Source organism: Talpa europaea (assembly GCF_964194135.1).
Source record: "Talpa europaea genome assembly, chromosome: 7".
Taxonomy (NCBI): domain Eukaryota; kingdom Metazoa; phylum Chordata; class Mammalia; order Eulipotyphla; family Talpidae; genus Talpa; species Talpa europaea.
In genome coordinates this window covers 7,093,840-7,118,974 of record NC_140074.1, presented here as the reverse complement: position 1 = coordinate 7,118,974, position 25,135 = coordinate 7,093,840, and the positions used below count along the sequence as shown (strand labels likewise).

The 25,135-nt window shown below is 39.7% G+C and overlaps 1 protein-coding gene across 3 annotated transcripts in view; it reads right to left on the bottom strand.

Annotated features, from left to right (window-relative positions):
• SCAI (suppressor of cancer cell invasion) overlaps positions 1-25,135 on the bottom strand; it is a gene marked incomplete at both ends in the record, with an annotated part of 109,895 nt that overhangs the window by 32,984 nt on the left and 51,776 nt on the right. For 2 of the 3 annotated variants that reach the window (XM_084237463.1, XM_084237461.1), the window contains 3 exons: positions 749-835; positions 1,361-1,456; positions 18,229-18,360. In XM_084237463.1, coding sequence (XP_084093589.1) covers positions 749-835; positions 1,361-1,456; positions 18,229-18,335 — 290 coding nt within the window. Of the gene's footprint in view, positions 1-748; positions 836-1,360; positions 1,457-18,228; positions 18,361-25,135 lie in introns of those variants that run through there. The other variant, XM_084237462.1, reaches the window with a different exon arrangement.

The following is a 25,135-nucleotide window of genomic DNA, read 5'->3' as shown; positions in this document are numbered from 1 at the left end:
AGAAATGGACTAATCCATATTAATCTTCAAATGAAATCAGTTCTCCATTAAAAATTTCCAGTTTTACAAGGGACTTCTCAAGAAAATATTCTACCCAACAGAGAGAGGTTTTCGTGGTGGCAATGTGGGCTGGCATGCCAAACGACAGGAAGAAAAAGGAGTTTTCTGGCCTATTAAAACTATAAATGGTCCAGACCTTTCTATGGGATAACTGATGTCATCTCGTGATAATAAGATTTAGACTCTTCCAAACAGAGCTCTCTTATTTCTTTGACTCGTGGGTGGGACTATATACATGCTACTGCTCTAAGAATATAATCAACAGAATCATTCTATCCTTCGTGTAACTTTTTAGACATATCCCACAAGTATGTGTTTTAAATGTGTTTAAAAACTCAAACATACAAGTTATGACACATCTCTGTATAGAATTAAGAGTTAAGTAAGCTATAAGAACTATAAATTCATTTAGTATTTATCATTTCTCTAAGACCAAACTCAGGCTCCTTTATAAGTGAGTCTGAACAAATGAATTGTTTGGAAGGTGAGCTTTTGAAGGACAGAGTGTCACTTTGATTATGAAAGGCCATTTCAGGATGCTGCCTTGATCAACACGACATGAACTATTAGGGTTTCGCGTGTAACACATTAGCTTTCCCTCCTAGTTAGTAAGTACACTGTGCATACTTGTGCATGCTGTATTTAAACCAGGAAAACACTTTATTTTTTTCATTTGCAATTCACTTACTAATAATGGTAGTATAGCTGCCCAATCTTAGAAGCAATTTCCCCTATTTGCCACCGCTTCAAGCCATACCGATTATCCAAGACTTGTCTGTTTTATATAGGAAATAAGAACATAGAAATGAGACTATAAATTTCAAAAATAACCAAATATGTAAGTTCCATAGGATAAAATACCACCCAATTTAGCAAAACTCATAAATTTTTCATGAGATTTCAACATAATCATTCAATTAAATTCCAAAAGCATTTATTAAAAGTCTATTTAAAGCAAGTTGAAATATAAAAAGAAACTTCTTTGAGCTTTATATATGAAAATTAGAAGCAGTATCTCCCAAATAGCTTTAGTCATTAGATAACACCTGTTTTAGAATGAAATCATGAATCAGTCCACCTACGTTAGAGTTAATTTGAACCATTTCAGATATCAGATTATCTTTAAAAATCAGGTAAGAACATTATATTTTAAAACCTTAAATAGGAAAAAAATCAATTTGTTTTCATTTGGATCATACAGATGAAACATATGAAAAAGCACTGAGATAGTAAAGGTCAAATCTATGACTGATAAAAAATGGACTTTCTTCACACTCATTTAACTGTAAAATTCCTTTACCGATGCTGCTGCTGGAATTTCCAGAGTTTGGTGTAAACATCAAAAGTTCTTCCAAAATAGGACTGCCACTGCTTCTGTCCATATTGTGGCAAATCTCTGTGTAACAAATAAACATACATTAATTTTAAAGCTCTTAGGCTATCTGGAGGTTAAGTCTTATTAGATACAAATTGGACAGATTGAAAACATGTGCATTCAGAGCCTCCCTGGTGGCACAGCGGTTGAGCACTGGGTTGCGAAGCTGCCCGCAGTCTCTGCAGAGCCGGTTTGATCCCGGGCCACCGGCGAGGGTCCCACATGGCACGCAGACCTCTCCTGCCGCCCGCTGCTCTCCCCTCAGCAGTGTACTTTGTCAGTCTGCCTGTTCTACTCTCTGCTCTGGCTCTGGTGAATTCTCTCACCCTCCCGTGCCTCTGACTGTACCCAGTGCTTGTATAAATAAATAAATTAATCTTAACAACAACAAAAAAAAAGCTTTAAAAAAAAAAGAAAACATGTGCATTCAGGCTTTCTTTTTTAAAAGTTTTAATTTTGGAGCAGAAATAATCCTATCGCCAGGATCCAGGACACATTCTTTCCTACTCTTCCTCCTAACTCTTCATCTCATTCTTCATCTCCTTGTAGATTCTAACACTCTCTTCCCTTCTCTGGGTGATGTCAGTTGCACTCACTTATAAACTGTTAACTTCTAAATGTTTATCTTCAGTGAAGAATTCAGCAGTTTGAAAAACACTGCTGTTGGCAATATATCTAGAAGTGGGTGTGTAGGTGGTAGAACTGTTCTCAATTATTCTAGAACTATCCCCAAAAGAAAAACTATACATGCCTGTCCCTAGACCGGGTAACTTGGAACACATCCCTTAGAGACAACTATTTCCCTACCACACGAACACTGTGCCTAGTTGCGGAACTCACTTTGGTCAATGATATGTAATTTTAAGTTGGCTACACCAGGTCTGAGAAAATTATTTAAGAGATGATACATGATTCATCATTTTCACTTTTCCCTTTGACCTAACACCAAGACAGGGCTGCTGCTCAGCCTGGAACACAGAGTAAGGCACATTTATGGAGCCTCAAAATTGCATACAACTTGTAACTCACTTGGGAGCTAGAAAGTAATCTCTATTACAGTAAGGTACTACAATTTTGGACTTTTTACAGATGACTTACTTAGGAAGGCCAGTACAGACACGGATACCAGAAGTGACAGAGACAGAGCATAACAGAGACAGAGCACGTATGACACTGGCGTGGGCACTGAGTAGCAAAGAACTGTTACTGCAGGCTGAAGATATGACGGCATCTACAGAAGACTGTGGCAAAACTGCATGTACCTGCAGGTGCCTGAGAAGTAGACAATGTGACCACTGAGTTTATACGAAGAGGCCAGGAAATAATGTGCTGCCAGTCCTGCTGCCATGAGCTGCACTTAACAAAATACGAGAAAATGACAGACTCAAAACTAAGAATTAGCTGCAAGCAGGGTTGAAAAGGAAAAGGGAAAAATACACAAATTCCAGAACGTGGAAGATTAAAGAAAACAATACGAATGCATAACTGTAAAAGATCCTATCGATAAATGATAGCTATACATCCCATTGAAGACTGAGTTTCACCCTCAGGGCAAAATCTTTTCCTTCAAGTCTGTGAAGACAGGAAGGTAGTACCAAGTCCATTCTTTCAGTGCCACAAAACAGATCAGGGGAAAGAATCTCAGGATTCTGCTATCTAGAAAGCCAATAAACTCAAGGTATCTGTAATAAAGTCTAAAAGAGAGAGAACATGTCTCAAAAAAACTGAGTAATGGCTACTGGTACATGGAAGCTAAATGGAATCAGACTGTCCATTAAATTTGTGAGCGTTTAACTGTCAGGTCATTTGTTCTATAAAGGAACAATGATCTCTGATTACAGTGTGGTATGCTTCTTATCCCAGCTCATGAGCTGCCTCACATTTTTACTGATCCATTTTTTGCTTTTGTTGCTGCTTTGTTTTTCATGAGCTCTAATGGAGCAGAAGGATGCAGTTCTGGAACATACAGATGGGGTAAGGAAATACCACTTTCCTTCTACCCCTAATCTGCTGACCCCGCCCAGTGGTGGAATCCAACAGGAGCCAGCACGTATAAGCTGAGGCCAAAGGGTCTCCGACCATCCTGAAAGTATCACCCAGTGATTGACATAACAGAGCAGAGAAAGCCGGAACCTAGAAAACACATAAAAAGGGTACAGCCAAGGAAGAGCCTAGCCAGAGAAGTCACAAAAGAAAAAATACATGAAAAATGTTTCAAATAGAGAGGTCAACCAAAAATACCCTACTCCCACCTCACCCCACCAATGCAAAATAACTGGGTAGTCAAAGGTTTCTCTTCCCGGGGCAGAGAAGAAGTGAGAGAGTGAAGGAGAGAGCCAGAAGGAAAGAGGAGGAAAGACAGAGCAGTTTTGCACTAAAGAAACTGGGTAAACTCATTCTATTGGCTGGGGTAGGAGTGGACCCAGAATAAGATTAGTTTAAAGCAAATCTGCTTAGCCTAAAGCAAATCTCTCAATCAATAAACCCAGTCTAAGTATACAGGACTCTTGTTCAGACGTTTTATTATGTCATTCTTTTTTTTTTCTTTTTAAAGATTTATTTATTTATCCATACCAGACCTGGGGTACAGGCCAGATGCGCAGGAAGGTGAGAGGATTCACCAGAGACAGAGAGGGGAACAGAACAGGCAGACTGATGAAATACACTGCTGAGGGGAGCAGCGGGCGAGACAGGAGAGGTCTGCTTCGCAATTTGGGACCCTCACCGGCCGGCCAGGATCAAACTGGCGCTGCAGAGGCCGTGGACAGCTTCACAGAGCGGCACTCAACCGCCTGCGCCACCAGGGGAGGCCCTTATTATGTCATTCTTGAAGAAGAAATTACTAGACATTGAAGGAAAGTATGCAATGAGATAAACACAGGCAATTCAGAGAACAGGATTTAAAAAAATCAGCAAAATTTAAACTAGCATCCTCAGAATTACCACACTCAAAAATAAGGATAAGATTCAATGTGAAAATGAACCCAGAACAAAGACAGAGGCTGCAAGTTAAAAATTATGATGACTGAAGTAAATATTAGAAGAGCTATAAAATAATGCTGAGGAAATCTTCTGGAAAGTCAATGACTCTCCCCTCCTCATAAATGAGATGGAACATAAAAGAGAAAAGATCAATGAAAGAGTAACAAGATTACAGCAAATATTGAAAAGAGGAAATACAAATTAAGGATCTATCAATTAACAAATTGGATGAATGAAAAATGAGCCATCTTTATCAAACTTCCAAACGGGAGGAGTAAATCACAAGGTTATAAGAATCAGACTAACACCAGTCTTCATTTTAAAATGAAGAAGGAAAACTGACTTTAAAGTTCTAGTAAGGATGAGCGGAAATAATGACATTTTCTAACATGGAAGGACTCAGAGGCACCCATTCTTGAAAAGCTGCTTGAGAATATACTCCACCAAAATAAAAGAAAAAACTAAGGAAAGGTGACTAACCACAAAACCCAGAAAAAACCAGATCCAACTCAGAAGCCTGGAGAAAGTTAATCCTACGACACTGTTCTGCGTCATTTTTAAGTATTACATGATTTAAATTAAAAACTCACAGAGGAGAGGCACACACGCCAGACCTCACCGTGTACCTATTGACAGCACCCAGTGACGGACCCCTCATCTGGACTGGTGGGTGTCCAGCAGATGCCTGGCCGGGAGCTAAGATGCTGGGTCCCAAGGCTTCTCTTCACCCAGTGGGCTAGTGTGGATCTGTTAACATGAGGGGGACTTCAAGGACCCCAAGAAGCAGGGTAGCTCTAATGTGCACCGCTCAAGTCCTTCTTGAATACTACCAAGCCCAGAGTCACGGCAAGAGGAGCCCACACGGGCACAGACACAGGGGAGGGGATGATTTTTATTTGTCTCTCACAAAGAGCTTATATTTCTTTCTTTCGAAAATTTAAAAATAACACCAGTCTCTTGGAAAACAAAAATACTACAGGGCTTCCCTGGTGGCGCAGGCGGTTGACCGCCACACTGAAGCTGTCTGCAGCCTCTGCAGCACAGGTTTGATCCCGGCTGGCCGGCGAGAATCCCAAGTAGCGTAGCAGACCTCTCCGGTCTCGCCTGCTGCTCCCCTCAGCAATGCTTTCGGTCTGTCTGCCTGTTCTGTTCCCCACTCTGGCTCTGGTGAATCCTCTCACCCTCCCACACATCTGGCCTAGACCCTGGTTCTTGTATAAATAAATCTTAAAAAAACAACAACAAAAAATACTACAACACATTTAAAGCTTTATAGTCTTTTCTCCCCTCAATTCTAATCCCCAGAAATAACCATTATCATGAATGTATTATATATGCATACTTATGTATCTATGTGGATTTTTTTTTAACAGAAATGGGATAAAACTATATGTAATGTTTGGTGCATTGCCTTTTAAATTTAGTAATATATCAGGTTTCTTTAATGCAATATAAAATTATATTGGGCCTCCCTGGTGGCCAACGGGTTAAGTCTCAGTGCTATCACCATCAGGGCCCAAGTTCGATCCCTGGCCAGGGAGCTGACCCACATATGGCGCAGCCGACCTCTCCTGTCTTGCCCGCTACTCCCCTCAGCAGTGTCAATACACCTGTTTTGCTCCCCACTCTGTCTCTGATGAATCCTCTCAGCCCCCTGTACTTCTGGCCTACACCCCAGTTATTCTATGTAAAAATAAAATTATATCAATATTTATTATGTGTAATAGAGTATTATAACCAATTTACTTAACCAATTACCTCTGATGGACAGTTATATTGTTTCTAGTTTTTCCCTGTATAAAAATGCTGTAATAAACAACTAAATAGTAATAAATCTGAATAGTTAAGTGATGTGAATAAAAGGTAAACTTCTGTAAGTGGAATTGATTGAGGGAGAGCTTTGCATTTCCATAGCAGATGTTAAAACAATGAGCAAAAAAAGCAAAGGTCTCTCTACCCCAACTTTTCATGCACACATAGTAAAAAATGAGCTAATAATTGCATTTTAAAAATTCATTTCCATTATCCTATGATAAATAGAAACTCATTTCAGATTACAGAAATAGGTTAACTATAGCTACTGGTTTCCATATATTGCAAGTTTTCATCTTTTTTTATGTCAAAGGATCAAAGGAACTCTAGTAAGAGGTTGCATTAGGAAGAGCTAGCCAGATCTTTTAAAACTGAAGTTGCTGCTAGAATCTTGAAGACATCAAGTAGCTGCCGCTAGAAAGACTGTATTATCCTATAAAAGCACTAGGCAGCAGCATGAACTTCATGAGAACTGGCAACTCAAGTGCTTCTTTAAAGATACTGTGTAAACTCTTCAGGTTACTGTTTGCCTCAAGGTCCTTTGAGTTTCCAAAACTGACAGATTTAATAAACCTCAGTAATACATGCTGCTAAGGCAGTGTTTTATTACATGATTAGATAATTTCACATGTTCAGTAAAAAGGATTTTAGGGAAAGGAAATCTTGTATGAGGCCTAAAAGTACATAAAAGGTGATCTGAAAGGCTAGAATAAGGCTCCTGGTAATAAGCTGCAATATACATATATGTATTTTTAAAGATTTATTTATTTATGGATACAAGAACTGGGGTGTAGGCCAGAGGTGTGGGGGTGAGAGGATTCACCAGAGACAGAGTGGGGAGCAGAACAGGTGGATCCACTGAAATACACTGCTGAGGGGAGCAGCAGGTGAGACAGGAGAGGTCTGCTGTGCCATGTGGGTCAGCTCCCTGACCGGGATAGAACTTGTGCTGCAGAGGCTGCTGATAGCTTCATAGTGCTGAGACTTATCCCCGTGCGCCACCAGGGAGGCCCAACACCCTTTCCAATGAAACATCACAAGTTATGATGAGACTCTAAATTAACTAAGATGCTTTATAAAGAGTTTTACATAAATTCTTCTACTATTCAGAGCTTGACTCTGGCCTGAAGATCTGAATATATCACTTGGTTATTATTACTGTCAGTAAAGATGGGAATTAATGATCCATAGAATTAAATTAAATGGGGTTCTGAGAATTATCCCATAAGCTAAATGGCCTTATATTTCATATTGTGCAAAGGCACCTATGTTATAAATTGGCTGCTCCTATTCTTTTTCTAAGGCTTTATAGGAAAGTGAAAATACGACACTAATGTCTCTTTTAAAAAAAATCCTCAGCTCTATTAATAGAAATCAGAAGACTATGGTAGGAAGAAGTGTGGTGCAAATGATTCAATGTGAATCTTAGAGATGTTTCAAATGTAATATTGAGAAGTCAGGAAATTGCTTCCAAGTTTCTATGAAGCAACCATCTTTACTAACCTGAATTAGCTGAGATCACTCACTGACGCCTACCTACACTCAACATCCAAACCCAACAGACACTCCTTAGCTCTCCCACCTGGCCTCTATGGCAAGATGCTGTTCCCCAGCTCCCACCAACAGGTAACTCTCTTCTCTTTGTTCTTCCAATCTTTCATTAGCTTTTCTTTCCTTACTCTGGTCCTTAAATGTTCAGTAAGTAGGTGCAGATGTGTGCACACACACTCACACACACACACGCACACATACTCTCTCTCTCTCTGTCTCTGTCTCATGCGTGTGCGCTTGCTCACTCTCAAATGAGAGCAGAGCTTGAGTTGCCAGGGAACTGGTGGCCAGTGAATCCTCTCTATCCTTTGGAAAAACAGCCTAGATTTTGAGTCTACATCCATAAAGTTCTATTTTGGGAGTTCATTCTGCTCTCCGAGTCTTGGGATGCTGTTGGTTTCCAACAAAGCTGTGGTCAAAGATGAAGAAACAATTCAACTTCTCGGAAGAAGGCTCCCACTGCCCCATCACACACCTTATTTACACAGAGCGGGCACTATTATAGGGACAGCTCTGTCCCATGCGTGCTTCTGGGATCATGTTCTACCAGACAAAGCTGTGTTTCTGACTTGCAAAAACCACTTGAGCATGTCCTTGCTTTAGCACCAGTATTCCTTTTGTAACCCACTGGTATATCTGTTTTTTAAGTTTAAGTTTAGGAGTGGAACTGTGAGTTTGAAAGTACACAGACTATTATGGCTGAGTGACGCCACTAAGGGCGGATATATAGAGAATACCGAATCTCCACTGACTGATGAAGGAACAAAGCTTTTTTAGAGAGAGGGAAGGTGCTGGAGGGCCTGGCCAGCTTGCAGGTAGACGTCTCCTTTCTACCTCTGTATCCTGCCCCGGTGCTGACCCACAGAAGGCATTTAGTACCTTGTTCCCTTCCTAATGATGGTTCATGAATATGAAAAGCTTAATAATCACCTCTAGTGTGGATTTAGACATGCCACGTCAAATCCAAGTCAAAGCTATGGAAGGCATCTCCTCCTCCTGTGAAGCAGCTCCAGGGGAAGTATAAAAATTCCTATCATTAGAAATAGCTATTAATAACCATGTTCCAACAGCAGCTTGCTCATAGAAAAAGAGATTGCCAAATTTTAAATGCCTGGTGCCTTGTACCTTCCTTGTCCCACAAACAGCACTGGCCATCTTGGAGGTCTGAGGACACTCAAAGGCACTCTCTCGATGGGCCCTCTGAGCACACAGGTGATGAAAGCAAGGCGACAGGCGCATCTGCCATGGTTCCCAGGGTGAGGCGTTTGCCCAGGTTACTCCAAGAGGGACTATCTGAGCAGCCCTGTGAGAGTTGGGGTCTTTACACCTATATACTTATATTGAGGGAAAACTCTCAAGTATCGCTTCCCAAATTACAGTCTGTCATATTAACACAGGTTATTACTTCACCTGCCAAACCTTTGATCCTCTCATATGCAGAATCAAGAAAACCAAGGAGACACTAGGGTTTCCCTGGTGGCCCAAGGGGTGACGTCTCAGCACTATGAAGCTATCAGCAGCCACTACAACATGAGTTTGATTCCCGGCCAGGGAGCTACCCACATGGCACAGCAGACCTCTCCTGTCTCACCCGCTGCTCCCCTCAGCAGTGTATTCAGTTGATCTGCCTGTTCTGCTCCCCACTCTGTCTCTGGCAAATACTCTCATTCCCCTGCACCTTTGGCCTACATCCCAGTCTTGTATGCATAAATAAGTAAATTCTTAATAAAAGAAGAAAACCGAGACACTAATGAGGCTATTTTGAGGATTTAATGAATTCTGCAAGGTTCTTAAAATACCTCTTTTTGTTTTTCTCTCTTTACAGTCTTCCTAGAGGATCATAAAAAACTAACCACAAATACCCTGTTCCAACCAAGCGATCCGTGGCCTGGCTCCCCTTGGCAGCAGAGTGGGAAGATGCCCTACCTTTGTTTCTAGTCAGGCCTGACAATTCAGATCTCAGAGAGAACTAACTTATAAGACCAGGTCACACTGAGCTTTGTTAGTTAAAAAGAAGTAATGAGAAACATACCAGTCTATTTAATTGTTTAAGATTTTGGTATAGCATTCAAACAGCTGATTCTCTGGATTCTGGGGAAATGATAGCAACATAGCTTTGAATCTACTCAAATACATTGTAAAACCAGACCGAACAATTAAAGAACAAAACCAAAAATCCACAGACAACATTTTCACAGCAAAAGTAAGTGTAATGGGCTGAGCTGTGCCCTCCTAACATTCATAGGTGACGGCCTAACCCCTGGAGCCACAGAATGTGACTGTAGTTGGGGCAGGGCTGTTAAAGCAGCCATTAAGTGACGACAAGATGGCCTTGAGGGAGGGATCCTCATCCAGTGTGGTCTGTGTCCTTGTAAGAAGAGGTCAGGACATCCAGAGAGAGGCCAGGGTGCAGGTGCACACAGGGGTGACCCCCCGAGGACATAGCATGGACACAGCCCCTGCAAGCTAACAAGAGAGGCCTTGAAAGAGACCAGCTCTGCTGACACCTTGACGTTGGGCTTGCAGCCTTCAGAACTGTGAGACAATATATTTGTCATTTAAACCATCCAGTCTGCAGTATTTTGTTGAGACAGGCCTAGTAAATGAATCTAACAAGTGATGTACCCCTAAAGTTCCAAAATACTGCTGGATGAAGACAAATCACCAACAGCCCAAAGAAGTGAGAGCAAAGACCCTTGCACCAGAGAGACAGGAAGAACAAGTGGGGACATCTGGTGGCCCTGAAAGGAGAACCCCAAAAGAGTCAATGTATATTCACTAGAAAGCACAGTGGACTATTTCGAGAACTGAAGTTAAAAGTAGGAGGAGGAATTTTGCCTGAGGTAAAAGCCACATGTGGCTACCGAGTACTTGAAATACGATAAATATAAACGAAAATGTGGGTAAGAATAAAATATCCAGTGTATTTCAGAGTATGAAAAAGAACTCAGTTGTTTTTCCTTATTAATTATGTTGAACTAAATATTTTGGATATCTTGGATCAAATACAGCATTAAAATTAATTTAACTTGCTTCTTTTTACATTTTCTTAATGTGGCCACAAGGTAGTTTAAAACCACAGCTGTGGCTCACATTATATTTGTATTAGTCAGTCTCTCAGGCACACAAATCATGGCATCTACTGCGCTCTGACGGCGGCCTACCTCAAATGCAAGCCCAGTGCTGAGAGGTAAGCCGTGGAAGATGAAAGCACATGCTGCCCTTGGAAAACAGTTCAGGGTACAACCCCTGAAATAACACACCCCATTCACTTAGCAGCTTGTAGAACGTGCCTTAAGCAAGGTATGGACTTTTTGAAAGTGAAGAAAGAGGGAAGGGAAGAAAAAGAGAGGGAGATAAGAAGGCAAATGTGAGGAAAGGGGAAGACCCTCACAGGAAAGGGGAAGACCCTTGGAGCAAGCTGTGAACTGTTCAGTTATCCCTCCATATTTCGAAGCAAGGACATCCTAAACATAGAGCTTTATATTTTTTTTCCTAAACATAGAGCTTTAAAGGACGCATTACAGACAAGTTCTTCTTTGATTTGAATATTAGGAGCATATTTAATAAAAATTATTTCAGTAATTACTTTTATCTAAGGTCGTTACACTTCATTTTGGTGTATTTCTCTGTAAATGTGGCTACATTTACAGCCTCTAAGGCTTATTTGGCTTTATGTATTTGCTCCTTTGGAGTCAAATAATTCATGACTTTGAGGCCTCTGTTGCTGCAAAGCACCCAAAGCTGGATATCGCTGGGGGACACAGCTGTGTGTCTCACATACGTGTCTCAAGGTGCTGCCTTACATAATCCCACCAAATATTCCATTCTGCTTCAGCAGCCTTAGTCACCATGGCAACCAGAACCCTGCAAGCACTTGGGCTTTTGATCATTTCCTGACAGTACTCAAAGCTATTTCTAACATTATTCTCACTTCATTACTACTGTAACTACATGCAAGAGCTATTATAAGCAAAACACCATTCATTTTATTCATTTCTCATTCTCTGGACTATGTTTTCTTACACAGTGAGTGGAAAGAAGAGCTTATTTATTATGCACATATTATTAGAAGGTATTTTTAGTCAAGAAAAATACTCCATTAAGATGTTCACAGCCGGGAAAATAAAAAGACTCTGATAAATTGGATGAATGGCTGAATGTAAGGTGGAAAGACATACCTTCAAGAGTAAAAAGAGAACTGTTACGTCCCAAACAAGATACTATACAGAAAATATGAAGCCTTTTCGGTACTGACATACACTTTTTTGTCCTGCTCACAAAGAATGAAAAAGTCCAATGTGAGGGCACCTCAGGGGCTGCTGAGGGCTGGACGCTTTATTTTGCACAAGATACATGGATGTGTCCCTTGGTCTATTTATAATATGTGTACTTTTCTGCGAGAATATTATACATCTATAATAAATTGGAAAACCGGCTTTCAAACTGAAGAAAGATAAAACACAAAGGAAGGCGAGCAACAAGATAAGGCCAGCAGTGAAAGGAGTGCAGGAGAGCGGGTGCAGTGCTAAAGGCAGATGCTATTCCAGCTGGATTCCCACTGCACCCCACTTCTTCAAGGTCCAATGCTGGTCCAGAACCTCTACCAATATATTTCTTCTCTGTAAGCACTAAGGTTCTGTTTTTTCTTCAGACTAAGAGTTTTAAGTATTCCCAAAGAAAACCCTTCTTTCAGGAGAAATACTCAAAAACTATACCAATACTTAAAAGTGCAGAGAGGTTTAATTCACATATCTCAAAGAGCTCCTTTGAAGAAGACTGGGAAAGCAGTGTGGAGAAGCTTTGAACTCTCAACCTGCCACTGTGGGGAACGTCAATGAGCATCCCTAGAACTGAGGAGTAGTGAGGCCTTTCCAATGACTCACCAATCAAAATCTAACAGTGAACAAAACACTTTCACTTATATAAGCAGGCACAGAAACTACACACCCTCAGTGTGCCAGACGTGGGGAGAAAATCCAGTCCCTCAGAAGAAAGAGACCAAACTGGGTCCTAAGAGTAAACAGTTCCCACTAAAAGTTAATATGGCAATTGTACATAACATAGATTTAATTGAAAATTTTTTAAAGATTTATTTTTATTTATTTATGCATACAAGAACTTGGGTATAGGACAGAGATGAGGGGGTGACAGGATTCAACAGAGACAGAATGGGGAGCAGAACAGGAGGATCTATTAAAATACAATGTTGAGGGGAGCAGTGGGCGAGGCAGGAGAGGTCTGCTGTGCCATGTGGGTCAGCTCCCTGGCCAGAAATCAAACTCATAGTGTAGTGCCTGGTGACAGCTTGATAGTGCTGGAACTTTAACCCCTATGCCACCAGGGAGGCCCTTAATAGAATTATATATATATATATATATATATATATATATATATATATATATATAAAATGGGTAATTTTTCATTTATATTTCCACCAAAATCTCTAATATTAGGTTATCAGAAAAGTCACAATGTATTTTTTCTATGTTTTTCAAGCAACCCAATAGCTCTACATTATTCCATTTGTGAGCATAAAACAAATTTTCTTTAAAAATGAAAATAAAGGGGCCTCCCTGGTGGCGCAGCGGTTGAGCGCTGGGTTGCGAAGCTGCCCGCGGCCTCTGCAGCGCCGGTTCGATCCCCGGCTGCTCCCCGGCCACCAGAGGAGGGTCCCGCATGGCGCGCAGACCTCTCCTGCCGCCCGCTGCTCCCCTCAGCAGTGTCCTTCGGTCCTTCTGCCTGTTCTGTTCCCCGCTCTGGTGAATCCTCTCACCCACCCGCGCTTCTGACTGTACCCAGTGCATGTATAAACAAAAAAAAACCAAACACACAAATAAATAAATAAATAAAGCATGCCTCTATTAAAAAAAAAAGAAAAAGAAAAAAAATGAAAATAAAAAGGAGGGTCAAAGTAGAAATGTCTCAGTAAACTACAGACGTACTATTAGCCTCACACCTCTCCAACAAAAGCCCAAAAGCATTCAGGGAATATATACACTTGACTTATCAGACAATTTTTTTGTCAAAACAAATGAGGTTTATTTAAATTGAAGAAGGTATGTCACACAAAGTAGTGAAAATAAATCCCCGATGGATTTGCTTATCTGTTCTTCCATGTCAAATCATTATTATTAGTTTTGTCAAATTTTCAAATAGCACTTTAGGAAAGTACTACTTCCCAACTGGGAGACAATCAATATATGAGTATAGCACATAATGATTTTCAGGTAGCAAGGAAATTATGATACCTGCAAGTTATATGTGTGTGTGTGTGTGTGTGTGTGTATGTGTCTACTGACAGAATTATGACTTAAACTAAGAGGGGCAATTGCAAGTCAGGGGTACCTGTGTCTTTATATATTGACTATTTCAAAGAATGAGTGTCAAAAGAATTAAATCTTGAACTTGGTAAAGTTTCAAGTTTTAACAACTAAACTGATAGAGGTATCCCCACCAACTAATAATAAATTATTAGTCATTAGGGCAATGCAAATCAAAACCACAATGAGATACCACTTCACACCCACAAGGATGGCTCTCATCAAAAAGACAGAATATAGCAAGTGTGGGTGAGGACACGGAGAAAGTGAAATCCCCATACACTGCTTGGTGTAGCTTCTTTGAAAAACAGTCTAGTAAAGTCTCAGAAGGTTATAAACATAGAGTTACCATAAGACCCAGATATTTGGGCCTCCCCCATGGCGCAGCGGTTGAGCGCTGAGTTGCAAAGCTGCCTGCAGCCTCTGGAAGCGCCGGTTCAATCCCCGGCCACTGGGCGAGGGTCCCACATGGCACAAAGACCTCTCCTGCCGCCCGCTGCTCCCCTCAGCAGTGTACTTCATCAATCTGCCTGTTCTGCTCTCCCCTCTGGCTCTGGTGAATTCTCTTACCCTCCTGTGCTTCTGACTGTACCCAGTGCTTATATAAATAAATTAATTAATCTTTAAAAAAAAAAGACCCAGAAATTCTATTCCTAGGTTTATTCTCAAGAGAACTGAAAACATGTCCACACAACACTTGTACACAAATGTTCACAGTCATATTAATAACAGCCAAAAGTTGCAAAATAACTAAAACAAAATAGAAAAAAAAAGACTTAAAACCTTAGCTTTTTGGGAGTCAATTTTTAAAATTATAATTATTTACATAAGGATGCAATTTATCCATAAAGCAAAAGAAAAGACTGTCTTAAAAGATCTTTTCTGTTGTACAAAATAGGAAATAGCTGAGAGTAGGAGTCAAAAACCAAGTTTTGGGGATGCCTTCAATTAACAAATGTTAGCGAAGCACCTGCAATGGCCAGTCCCTATCTCAGGAATGAGAGGAGTGACAAAACTTGGGCCGGCTCTTAGGGACATTTCTTTTTCTTTTTTTTTTTTTAAGGGATGGTTAATTTTTTTTTTTTTTTAGATTTATTTATTTATTTATACAAGCACTGGGTACAGTCAGAAGCGCGGGAGGGTGAGAGAATTCACCAGAGCCAGAGCGGGGAGCAGAGCAGGCAGAAGGACCGAAGTACACTGCTGAGGGGAGCAGCGGGCGGCAGGAGAGGTCTGCGCGCCATGTGGGACCCTCCTCCGGTGGCCGGGGAGCAGCTGGGAATTGAACCAGCGTTGCAGAGGCTGTGGGCAGCTTCGCAACCCAGTGCTCAACTGCTGCGCCACCGGGGAGGCCCCAAGGGACATTTCATTTTAATGTAGGAAGACATCACAAGCAAATCCCACTTATCACTATCACTGTTGGGATAAGGGAGGGACCGAAAGGGTAGGTTTAGACAGCATGTTCATGGAGGATTCATCTGACAGTCTTGTAGTATATTTAACATTGCAAAAGCTTTTTTAAAAGATCAATTAAATTCTTTTGTGAATATTTTTTATATCATTCTTCATTTCTGTACAATGTGTGCTTTCTCAACTCGGTTACAGTCCCTGCAAAATTCCTACCACCAATTCACCCGTGTACCATCACCATAGTCCCTTGTGCTCTTCCCACCCCTGTTTTGATCCTACTCCCCTCTTCCCCCCTGTAGAATGTCTCTGGTTTATAGTTGTTTGTTAATTTTGATATTTACTTTATTATATTTACTCTTTATTTTCCTGATCCCTTATTTGGATCCTCTACATTCCTCCTAAAAGAGAGACCATACGTTATTTTTCTTTATCTATCTGGCTTATTTCACTGAGAATAAGATCAATTAACTTCTATAAAAATAAGCTCTGCCTGCTGTGTGGAGATTTCTGGACCTACTAAACATAGAGCTTCCATATGATCCAGCAATTCCACTCCTAGGTATTTACCCAAAGGACACAGAAACATCAATTCCAAAGAACACCTGCACCCCTATGTTTATAGCAGCGCTATTTACAATAGTTAAGCTTTGGAAACAGCCCAAATGCCCAAAAATAGATGACTGGATCAAGAAGATGTGGTACATATACACCATGGAATATTACTCAGCATTCAAAAAAGATAAACACATGCAATTTGCAGCAACATGGATGGCGCTGGAAGGGATCATGCTCAGTGAAATAAGCCAGAAAGAAAAAGAAAAATACCGGATGGTCTCACTCATAGCAGGAATCTAGAAAACTTAAATAAGGGACCAGGAAAATGAATAACTATAAGAAAGTGAAAATCAAAATCAACAAAAATCTATGAACCAGAGACACTTTTGGGGGGATGGGTGGCGGGAGGGGAGGGATTGGGGTCAAAATGGGGAGGTTGCAAAAAAAAAAAAAAAAAGAAGAAGATAAAATGTCCCCTTGTTGGTTTCTGTTATGTTCATGATCTTTCCAGATCGAAGCATCAACTAGTCCATCCCAGTCCATGGAGCTCACTATGGCTGCCTTACTTCTGTAGGAATGTGTAATTAAGTACAGCGAGTCTCTGCCTTGCAGTTTTCCCTTCTTCATCAGATATAGACATCCAAAATCAGTTGGCTTGCGCTTTCTGAATTTCAGGCTTCCATTTCCTAAATGGAGGTGAAGTGTCACCTTGTTCTTTCCTCTTAAAAAGCACATGGTTCTCTACCACTACCTGTGCCCGAGGAGGGTGGTGATATAATTTGTTCCATGGAATAGTCTGCATGATGTTCTTATAATAGTTTTTCTTCAAAAAAACTATGGTTAAAAGACTATGGTGATGGAACACGGGTGAGTTGGTGATGGGAATTTCATGGGGACTATAACCAAGATGAGAAAACATACATTGTACAAAAATGAAGAATGATGTAAAAAATATATAAATTAAAAAATAAATGTATATATAGGTTGGTATGTGTAAACAAAAAAAAAAAAATAATAAGCTCTGCCTGTATGGTTCCAAGCCTAGGGATACAAAATGAAATTATAAAACATATAAGAAAAAGATAGCATTTCTACCCAGAAATGAATTGTACATTAAAAATAACTCACTATCTTTGCAGCTATTTACTCCCATATAAAACTTCAAAAATAATTTATGCTTCTCCTTAGATTTTACTTACAGCATGAATTCATTTGTGACTGAGACTAAGCTAATGAAGCTTTCAGTCTGAAGTAAGCCAATATCCAAAGAATCTCAATAACTGAATTATAGGGTAAATCACTTACATGAAACAAAATGGTAGGAAATTATTTACCCACCACACACAGGAATCAAGTATACATTTTAAGAAAAGTGCATACAATCTCTGCTACCAAACTGCTCAGGGCATGCACAACTAGAGTAAAAATAACACCATCTAGAACATGCCATCATTATTTTACTCAGTGGCTATTTTATCCTAAGAGAAAGTCTGAAAAAAGAAACACAGGGGTCTCCCTGGTGGCCTAGGGGTTAAGTCTCAGCACTACCACCACTATGGCCTAAGTTTGATCCCCGGCCAGGGAGCTGACCCACATATGGCACAGTAGACCTCTCCTGTTTCACCTGCTGCTCCCCTTAGCAGTGTATTTCGGTAGATCTGCCTGTTCTGCTCCCCAGTCTGTCTCTGTTGAATCCTTGCACCTCTGGCCTACACCTCAGCTCTTCTACACAAAAATAAAATAACATCTTTAAAATTAAACATAAAACTGAATTTTAAAAAAGCAAATATAAACAAGTGTACAGAAATGCAACGAGAGAGCACATACATCCACTTGCATAAATAACCCTATTTAGGCTTCTGGACAACAGCGTCCCAATTTGTAAAATCAGAAGCAAATCGAGTAGGATGTGGAGTCATCTATATAAAACCATTTAACAAAACAGCTCTTTTCAACTTGAATAAAACAATGTTGTCCTCCCTTTCTATTTTTTTACCTGAAAATGAAGAAACAGAAGAAAAAAAAAAAAAGCATGATCTCTTTTAGTACAGATATGCACTTAAGATAATAGCCATAATTTTCAGAAATGTATTACACATCAGCCTTGGGAGGGGAAATACAGAACTAGAGGAAAGTTGAAGGCATCAGGAATCCACTGACCTTAAGCCATTGAACAGCTGCTTAGATTTATCCAGAAGATAACAAAAATCTGTAACTGTTTTCCTCTCTCCCTGTGGGATGTCATCTTCAACACCTCCAGAGGACATGATTTCTTTAAGAGCAAATTCAGTTCTGCAAGAAAACATATCCATTTACCCAACAGGTGAAAATAAAGAGACCTTGGTTACATCATCCTTTAGCATTTTTTCCCCAAGAAACAGGCAGAATTTTTCTGATTACAAACAAATCATCAAAATATTTTAAGTGTAAGATGGTATGGGGATTGGACAATGTCTTATTGCCAATGGGAATGAAAATTGGTACAACCACACAGGAAAGCAATTTTTACAATATTCTCTCATCTAATAAATATTATTTGAATCACTATTATGTTCCAGGCTTTCGTCTGCATATATAAGAATCAAAAATGCTTTTGACCTATTTATATATTTAACCTATTCTGCAAATCCATCCTAGAAAATGATCCCACCAATGGAAACCAGCTTATCCATAGTGATATTTATTTTAATATCATAATATTTATTTTTTTCCTAAAATTGTTATTCATTCAATATGCATAGATACGGTGTGTATGATGTAATTTTTCATAATAAATCAGCAAATGAAACCAAAACTCTTACTAAAAACAGTGTATAGAAAGAACACACAGGCTAGTATAGATTTTGAGATCCAATTTGAGGGCACTGAATATCATAATACTTAAACACGGCAAACAACCTAAAAGAACCAAAGAGGGAATGTTGAGGTATTAACAACTATACTTTATCCTATCACTAATTTATAATGACATTTTAGGTATTAAGGCAGTACTATGCGAACACCTCAACATAAAGGGGATAATAAAAACCTCTCACACACAGAAGTATAAATTAAATCTATATTTTATTGAACGTAAATTATCTTATATATAAAATCAGTCATGTTAATTATTTTAAAAAGAAGTTGCTGCCAGGCAGCAAAAATAGTATGAACCTATACTAAACAAACAAAAAATTCTTTTGGGTCTATACACAGACATTCTAGCAATCCTGAAGTCAACAACGAGAAATGTGACCCCCGTTTAGAGTGAAAAACCAGGCAGAGTAGACAAGTGCAGCGACCAGAGATGGGCCTCAGAGTGTGCTACAGTTATTTTGGTGCATATTTTTTCTCCAGCATTGTCTTGAACAGACACTTGCAGTCTCAAGGCGGGAAAATTGCCTGCAACCCTAGAATTGTCAAGGGACTCTGGGTGATAGAGGGGGCACGGGAGCCAGCTGGTAGGAAGTAGTTTACAGCATGCCACAGCACTGGTGACCCCTCCCCCCATCACCTCTTTTCATACTCAGGAGACTAGGACTTTTTAACAGAGGGAAACAGCTTTTGAAAAGTGCTGTGCCTGGGAAGCTGTTTCACAGGGTTAGGGTCTTGGGTAAGCCTTCTCCCCCAGACTAGCCCCACCTAGAGTCTCTAAACTCAGCAGGAGCAGCACAACCAAGGCATAAATCAGAAGGCACCTCCCTCCACCCCCTCCTGTACCTCATGAGCCAGGGTGGCTGTTACCCCAGACTTTCCACAGAGGGAAAAAGAAAGTAAGTTTAAAATAAACATATTCAACTAGAAAGGATATTAGACATAAAGCAGGAAGAAAATGCCACAATGAAACAAAAAAATAACTGGGCATGAAAACTACAATCACTGAAAATAATAGATGGATGGCCTGACGTGCAAAAAGGATGCAGCTGAACAAGTTAATAAGCTAAAATATCGGGTTCAAGATACCATGCGACAGGACATTGGGAAGAGATAGATTACGGGGGGAAATCAAGGATGTGGAATAGAGAATGAGGGCGATCACACACACATAACAGCACACAGACAGGACAGGAAAAAATACATGGTGAGGGGGATTTAGAAATACTGTGGAAGCAAATTTCCCAGAAGTAGAGAATGCATAAGGCGGGTTTGTTTTTTTTTTTTAAAGAGCTCAGAGAATGCAAAAATAGATAAAGAAATAATCCCAAAGATAGAAACATGGAAGTGAAATTTAAGAAGTCCAGGGGAGCCCACACCCCTTCCTGAATGAGTCAGTCCTACAACCACGGAGTAGGCAGGGTCCCACAGGTGTGCACAAGCGGGCAGCCGTAGGGCCCCACTTCACACATGGCCCTGACGGCTGCAGCCACACAGAATGAGGCAGAACTGGCAGGAGAAGTGAGACCCTGAAGGGTGAGAAGGGCATTCCCAGTCCAGCGGCTAAGGATGCACTGGGACCAGCACATCTGCCGAGGGCGGTGCAGACACAGGCCCTGAGTTTCACAAGTGCATGTGGAATAGATACATTCTGCCTGACCCGGCATTTACATTTCTGGAAACTTATCTTAAGGAACAACTATCGTGAGTGACAGATTATTTAAAACACAGGGAAGTGGTGCAGAACTGCTGGTAGAACCACAGGGAAACATCTGTAAGTCTCTGAACAAATGCTACTCATGTATCATCACAATTTCACATGATATTCTCTCTGCCTATTTTGTTCACCTGGCAAATTTATATTCTAGTTCAAGACATTATTCAAATGACACATTTTCCAGTAAAACCTTCCTTGAAAATCTAATCTCTTCCCAGCACTTGCATTTGAGCAAGTCAACAGAGGTGTCTTCAGTGACTCCCTAAGTTATACAGAAAACAATTACTTAAAAAAAAGAGTTTCTCTCACCCTCTAGACCTACACTGGGCAAAACTACAGTCATTAGACACATGTGGCTATCTAGCACTTGAGACATGAGCACATTGTGAGGGGTTATAAATATAAAATATACAAGGTTTAGAAGACCTAGTACGAAAATAAGTATATAAAAATTTCATGGCTAATTTTTATTTTGTTACATCTTGAAATATTCTGATTTAATAAAATAAATTATTAAAATCCATTTCATCTATTTTTTACTTTTTCAGGTGGCTTACTAGAAAATTTATAATCATGCTGACTCGATTATATTTCTTTTAAACAGCATGGTACTAGACTGTGATTAACTGGAAGTTAAAACACAGGTCAGATTTATCTTTTTATCTCCCACAATCTACAGAGTCCATACACACCAGGTATACAACAAATGCTTGCAGAATGAAGAAAAAATCTACATGGAGAGAACTGGAAAAAGTTTTGAGTATTTTATTATAGTAGAATATTTCAATTCTGGACCAGTTACTTCATAGACTGATAATTCAGATACCAAAACCTCTAGTCATGAAGACTTATGACACTTGACATATTGAAAAAGTACAACATGAAATTATTTTAATATGTGTGAATATGCAGGAAGCCATGGACAAATGTGAAAGAAAATTGATATATCTAAACAAATATATCTATATAAAGGTGGTAGTGATGTGTCACCCTCGCAACAGCATTATGTTTGCTGAGATAATTCTCAACAGTCATCTTCAGGGCAACACAGCTTTTCAAAATATTACAACTGCTATGCAAGGGGAAGTACAATCGGAAGGTAAAATAAAAAAGACCCTTATAATTTTTTTTAAATATTCCAGATTCTAGTCTGCAAAAGACAAATAGCTTCTCATGACTTTCTCACTTTTTCTATTCAAGTATTTGATAAGCATGTCTGTCCTTCCCTGTAATGCCATTGATCACATTCTGCCCTAATAATATAGATATCAGTGCCTAATGTCACACCAGAGCCCAAACTCCTCGGGGTTACAGTTACTCTCATTCTCCAAGCAGAAGAGAACTTTAAACACCATAAGTGCTCATTACAGGCTTGTGGATTAAACTGAATTGCAGTAAGAATTTTAGATAATAAAAACCCTAAACTTTCAAAATGTAGTTGTTATTGAACAGGTAAGGAAACATCACTGAAATCTCGGGTTATTCAATCTTCAGATAAAAAGTAGTTTATTTAAATCAGCATTTTAAATTGAGGTTTATTAAAAAGAAGGCTTTTTAAATATAAGGAGTCATCAATCTACTTTGCTTATCAAAAAATTCTAAATTTACCAAATGAATAAGCAGTAAAATTAATATGATATTTTTCTAATCAATTCTCCATCTATAACGTGAACACCATATGAACTGGCCATTTAACATATTTTTCTTTTTCTTTTTTTCTTTTTTTCAAGATTTATTTATGCATACAAGAACTGGGGTACAGGCCAGAGGTGAGGGGGCGGTGAGAGGACTCACCAGAGAAAGAGTGGGGAACAGAACAGGCAGACTGACTGAAATACACTGCTGAGAGGAGCAGCGGTCAAGCAGGAGAGGTCTGCTGCGTCATGTGGGTAGCTCCCTGACCAGGGATCAAACTGGTGCTACAGTGGCTATGGTGAGCTTCATAGGTTGTGTCTCAACCAGCTGCGCCACCAGGGAGGCCCCATTTAATATATTTTTAAATACATTTTGCCTAATATGCTAAAATTGTGACAAGAAGTTTATTATACTGAGAAGAAACAAATGATATATTAAGGACATTATTCTACTAAGGTCACTTGTGATACTTATAAAAATACATTGTAGTGTAGGTGATTTGGACCAACAGTTCCACAGAGTACAACTAAAATTTATTTTTTACTTTAAATAAAATCTGTCATCACAGCCATTAAAATAATTAAGAACTACAGAGTCAAGATCTAGGAGAGGGAAAGCAAGAGAGGGGATCCTTTAAAGAACGTGTGTCTGCACCAGTGGAAATGCCTGAGCTAAAAGATGCTCAGGGGTGGAGGTATGGAAGTTATGAGTCCAGAAGCAAGAAGGACTCTGGAAAGATTCTTTCAGCATCCAGAAGGCCTACGGTCTAGGGGCAGACCAGACCTCAGAGCAACTGAAAACCAACTTCAAATCATCAAAATTCCTGACTGGCTGTAAGGGACTCTGTAGTCAGCTGTCCTTAGTCATCAGTCAGAAACAAATTAAAATTCTTCTTAAATGATACACAGCACACAAACAGAGACAATGAGATGGTTTTTAAAAATTATCACGCAAATGACAGGAAGACAACATGACCAAAAAATTAGTGAGACATGGATGCGACAAACAATTCTACAGAGAATACAAATAGTACAAGGATCAGATGCAGTCTATAAAATAACTTTGCTTAGTATGTTCCAGATAAGAAAAAAAAAAAAAGGAGGATACAAGCAGAGGTCTGAAAACTGTTTTAAAAAAAGAATCAACTGAAATTCCAGAAGCGAAAAAAATTAATAATAGAAATGAACAACTTAATAGATTAACTTAATGGCAAATTAGACACAGCTAATAAACTCATGAGGATTAGTGAACTGGAATACAGGTCAAGGGAAAATACTCAGAGGGAAGCAAAGTGTGGCAGAAGAAAAGGGCAGAAGGAAGAGACAGGAGTCATCTCCAATAGGACTTTGCAAAAGTGTCCTTATGAAATAGGAAAATAATCCGAAATGAAGCTTGGAGATGCAGAAAGGAATAAGGAGCAAGGGAAAAGGAAATATGTCAGCAAATCCAAATGGAAATTGATGATATAAAACAAAGATAATATATCTTTTGTGCTTTACAAAGGAAAGAAGCGACAATGTTACCCCTTACTCAGAAGGGGAGTAAAAGGAGTTAAAATGGGCTAAGGTCCTTGTATTATTCCAGAGGTAACAAAAATGCTAATGGATATTAAATTTTAAGTAAAGGGAGCATACTTTTTTTTTTTAATTTATTTACTTATACATACAAGAGCTGGGGTACAGGCCAGAGATGTGGGGGGTGAGAGGACCCACCATAGACAAAGTGGGGAACAGAACAGGCAGACCCACTGAAATATACTGCTGAGAGGAGCAGCGGGCGAGGCAGGAGAGGTCTACTTCGCCAGGTGGTTTCTCCCTGGTCGGCCGGGGATCAAACTCTTGCTGCAGAGACTGCAGATTGCTTTATAGTGTGGTGCTTAACCCCTTGCACCACCAGGGAGGCCAAAGGGAGCATACTTTAATCTCTAGGGTAACTAGTAAGATAAAAGTTTAAAACTGCATAAATACCGAGTTAATAAGGTCAAAACAATAAAGTAGCTTTTACTAAACCAACCAAATGGAAAGTAAGAACAGAGAAAAGCAATATAGAAAAAACAGGACAAACAGAAAGCAATGAGTAAGATGGCAAAATGAAAAGGCAGTTATGTCAGTAAATGGCAATGGAATAAGTCATTCAATGTAATGAAGTCTATGAGCTTGGACTGAAGGAGCGGTCTCCCCAAGATGTTCAAAGCAGGTCTTCCCACAATGTGTCACTTTGGTATGTGGATTATTTTGAGCTGAGGTCAATCAAGGTTTTGCGGGCTCATATGAAACTTTTATCACTCTCTTAACTACACAGAAGAATGAAAATTGGGGCCACAAGGGAATAAGACGCAACCCATGAAGCTGTCCACAGCTACTGCAGCACGAGTTCAATCCCCGGCCAGGGAGCTACCCACATGGTGCAACAGACCTCTCCTGACTCGCCCGTTGCTCCCCTCAGCAATGTATTTCACTCCTACTGATGATGTAGGAAAAAAAAGAGAATAATATAAAAAAATGAGGAAGGAAGTATCACTATAGGTAATAAAAAGATAGGTAACAGAAATAATGTAACAAAAAATGCCAATTTGAGCATTTAAGTAAAACAAAGACCAATATAAACACTTCTTACTGAACTTACTGAACTAGATACAAAGGAAACAGAAATTTGGAATAGTTCTATATCCATGGAACAAATTAGGAACATATTTGAAAGCTTACCTACAATGAAAACTCTAGGTTCAGAAGGCTTTGCCATCAAAATCCGCAAAACATTTTTTGTTGGTTTTTTTTTTTTAAAGATTTTTATTTCTTCATTTTCACATAGAACTGGGGTACAGGCCAGAGATGCAGGGTGGGGAGAGGATTCACCAGAGAC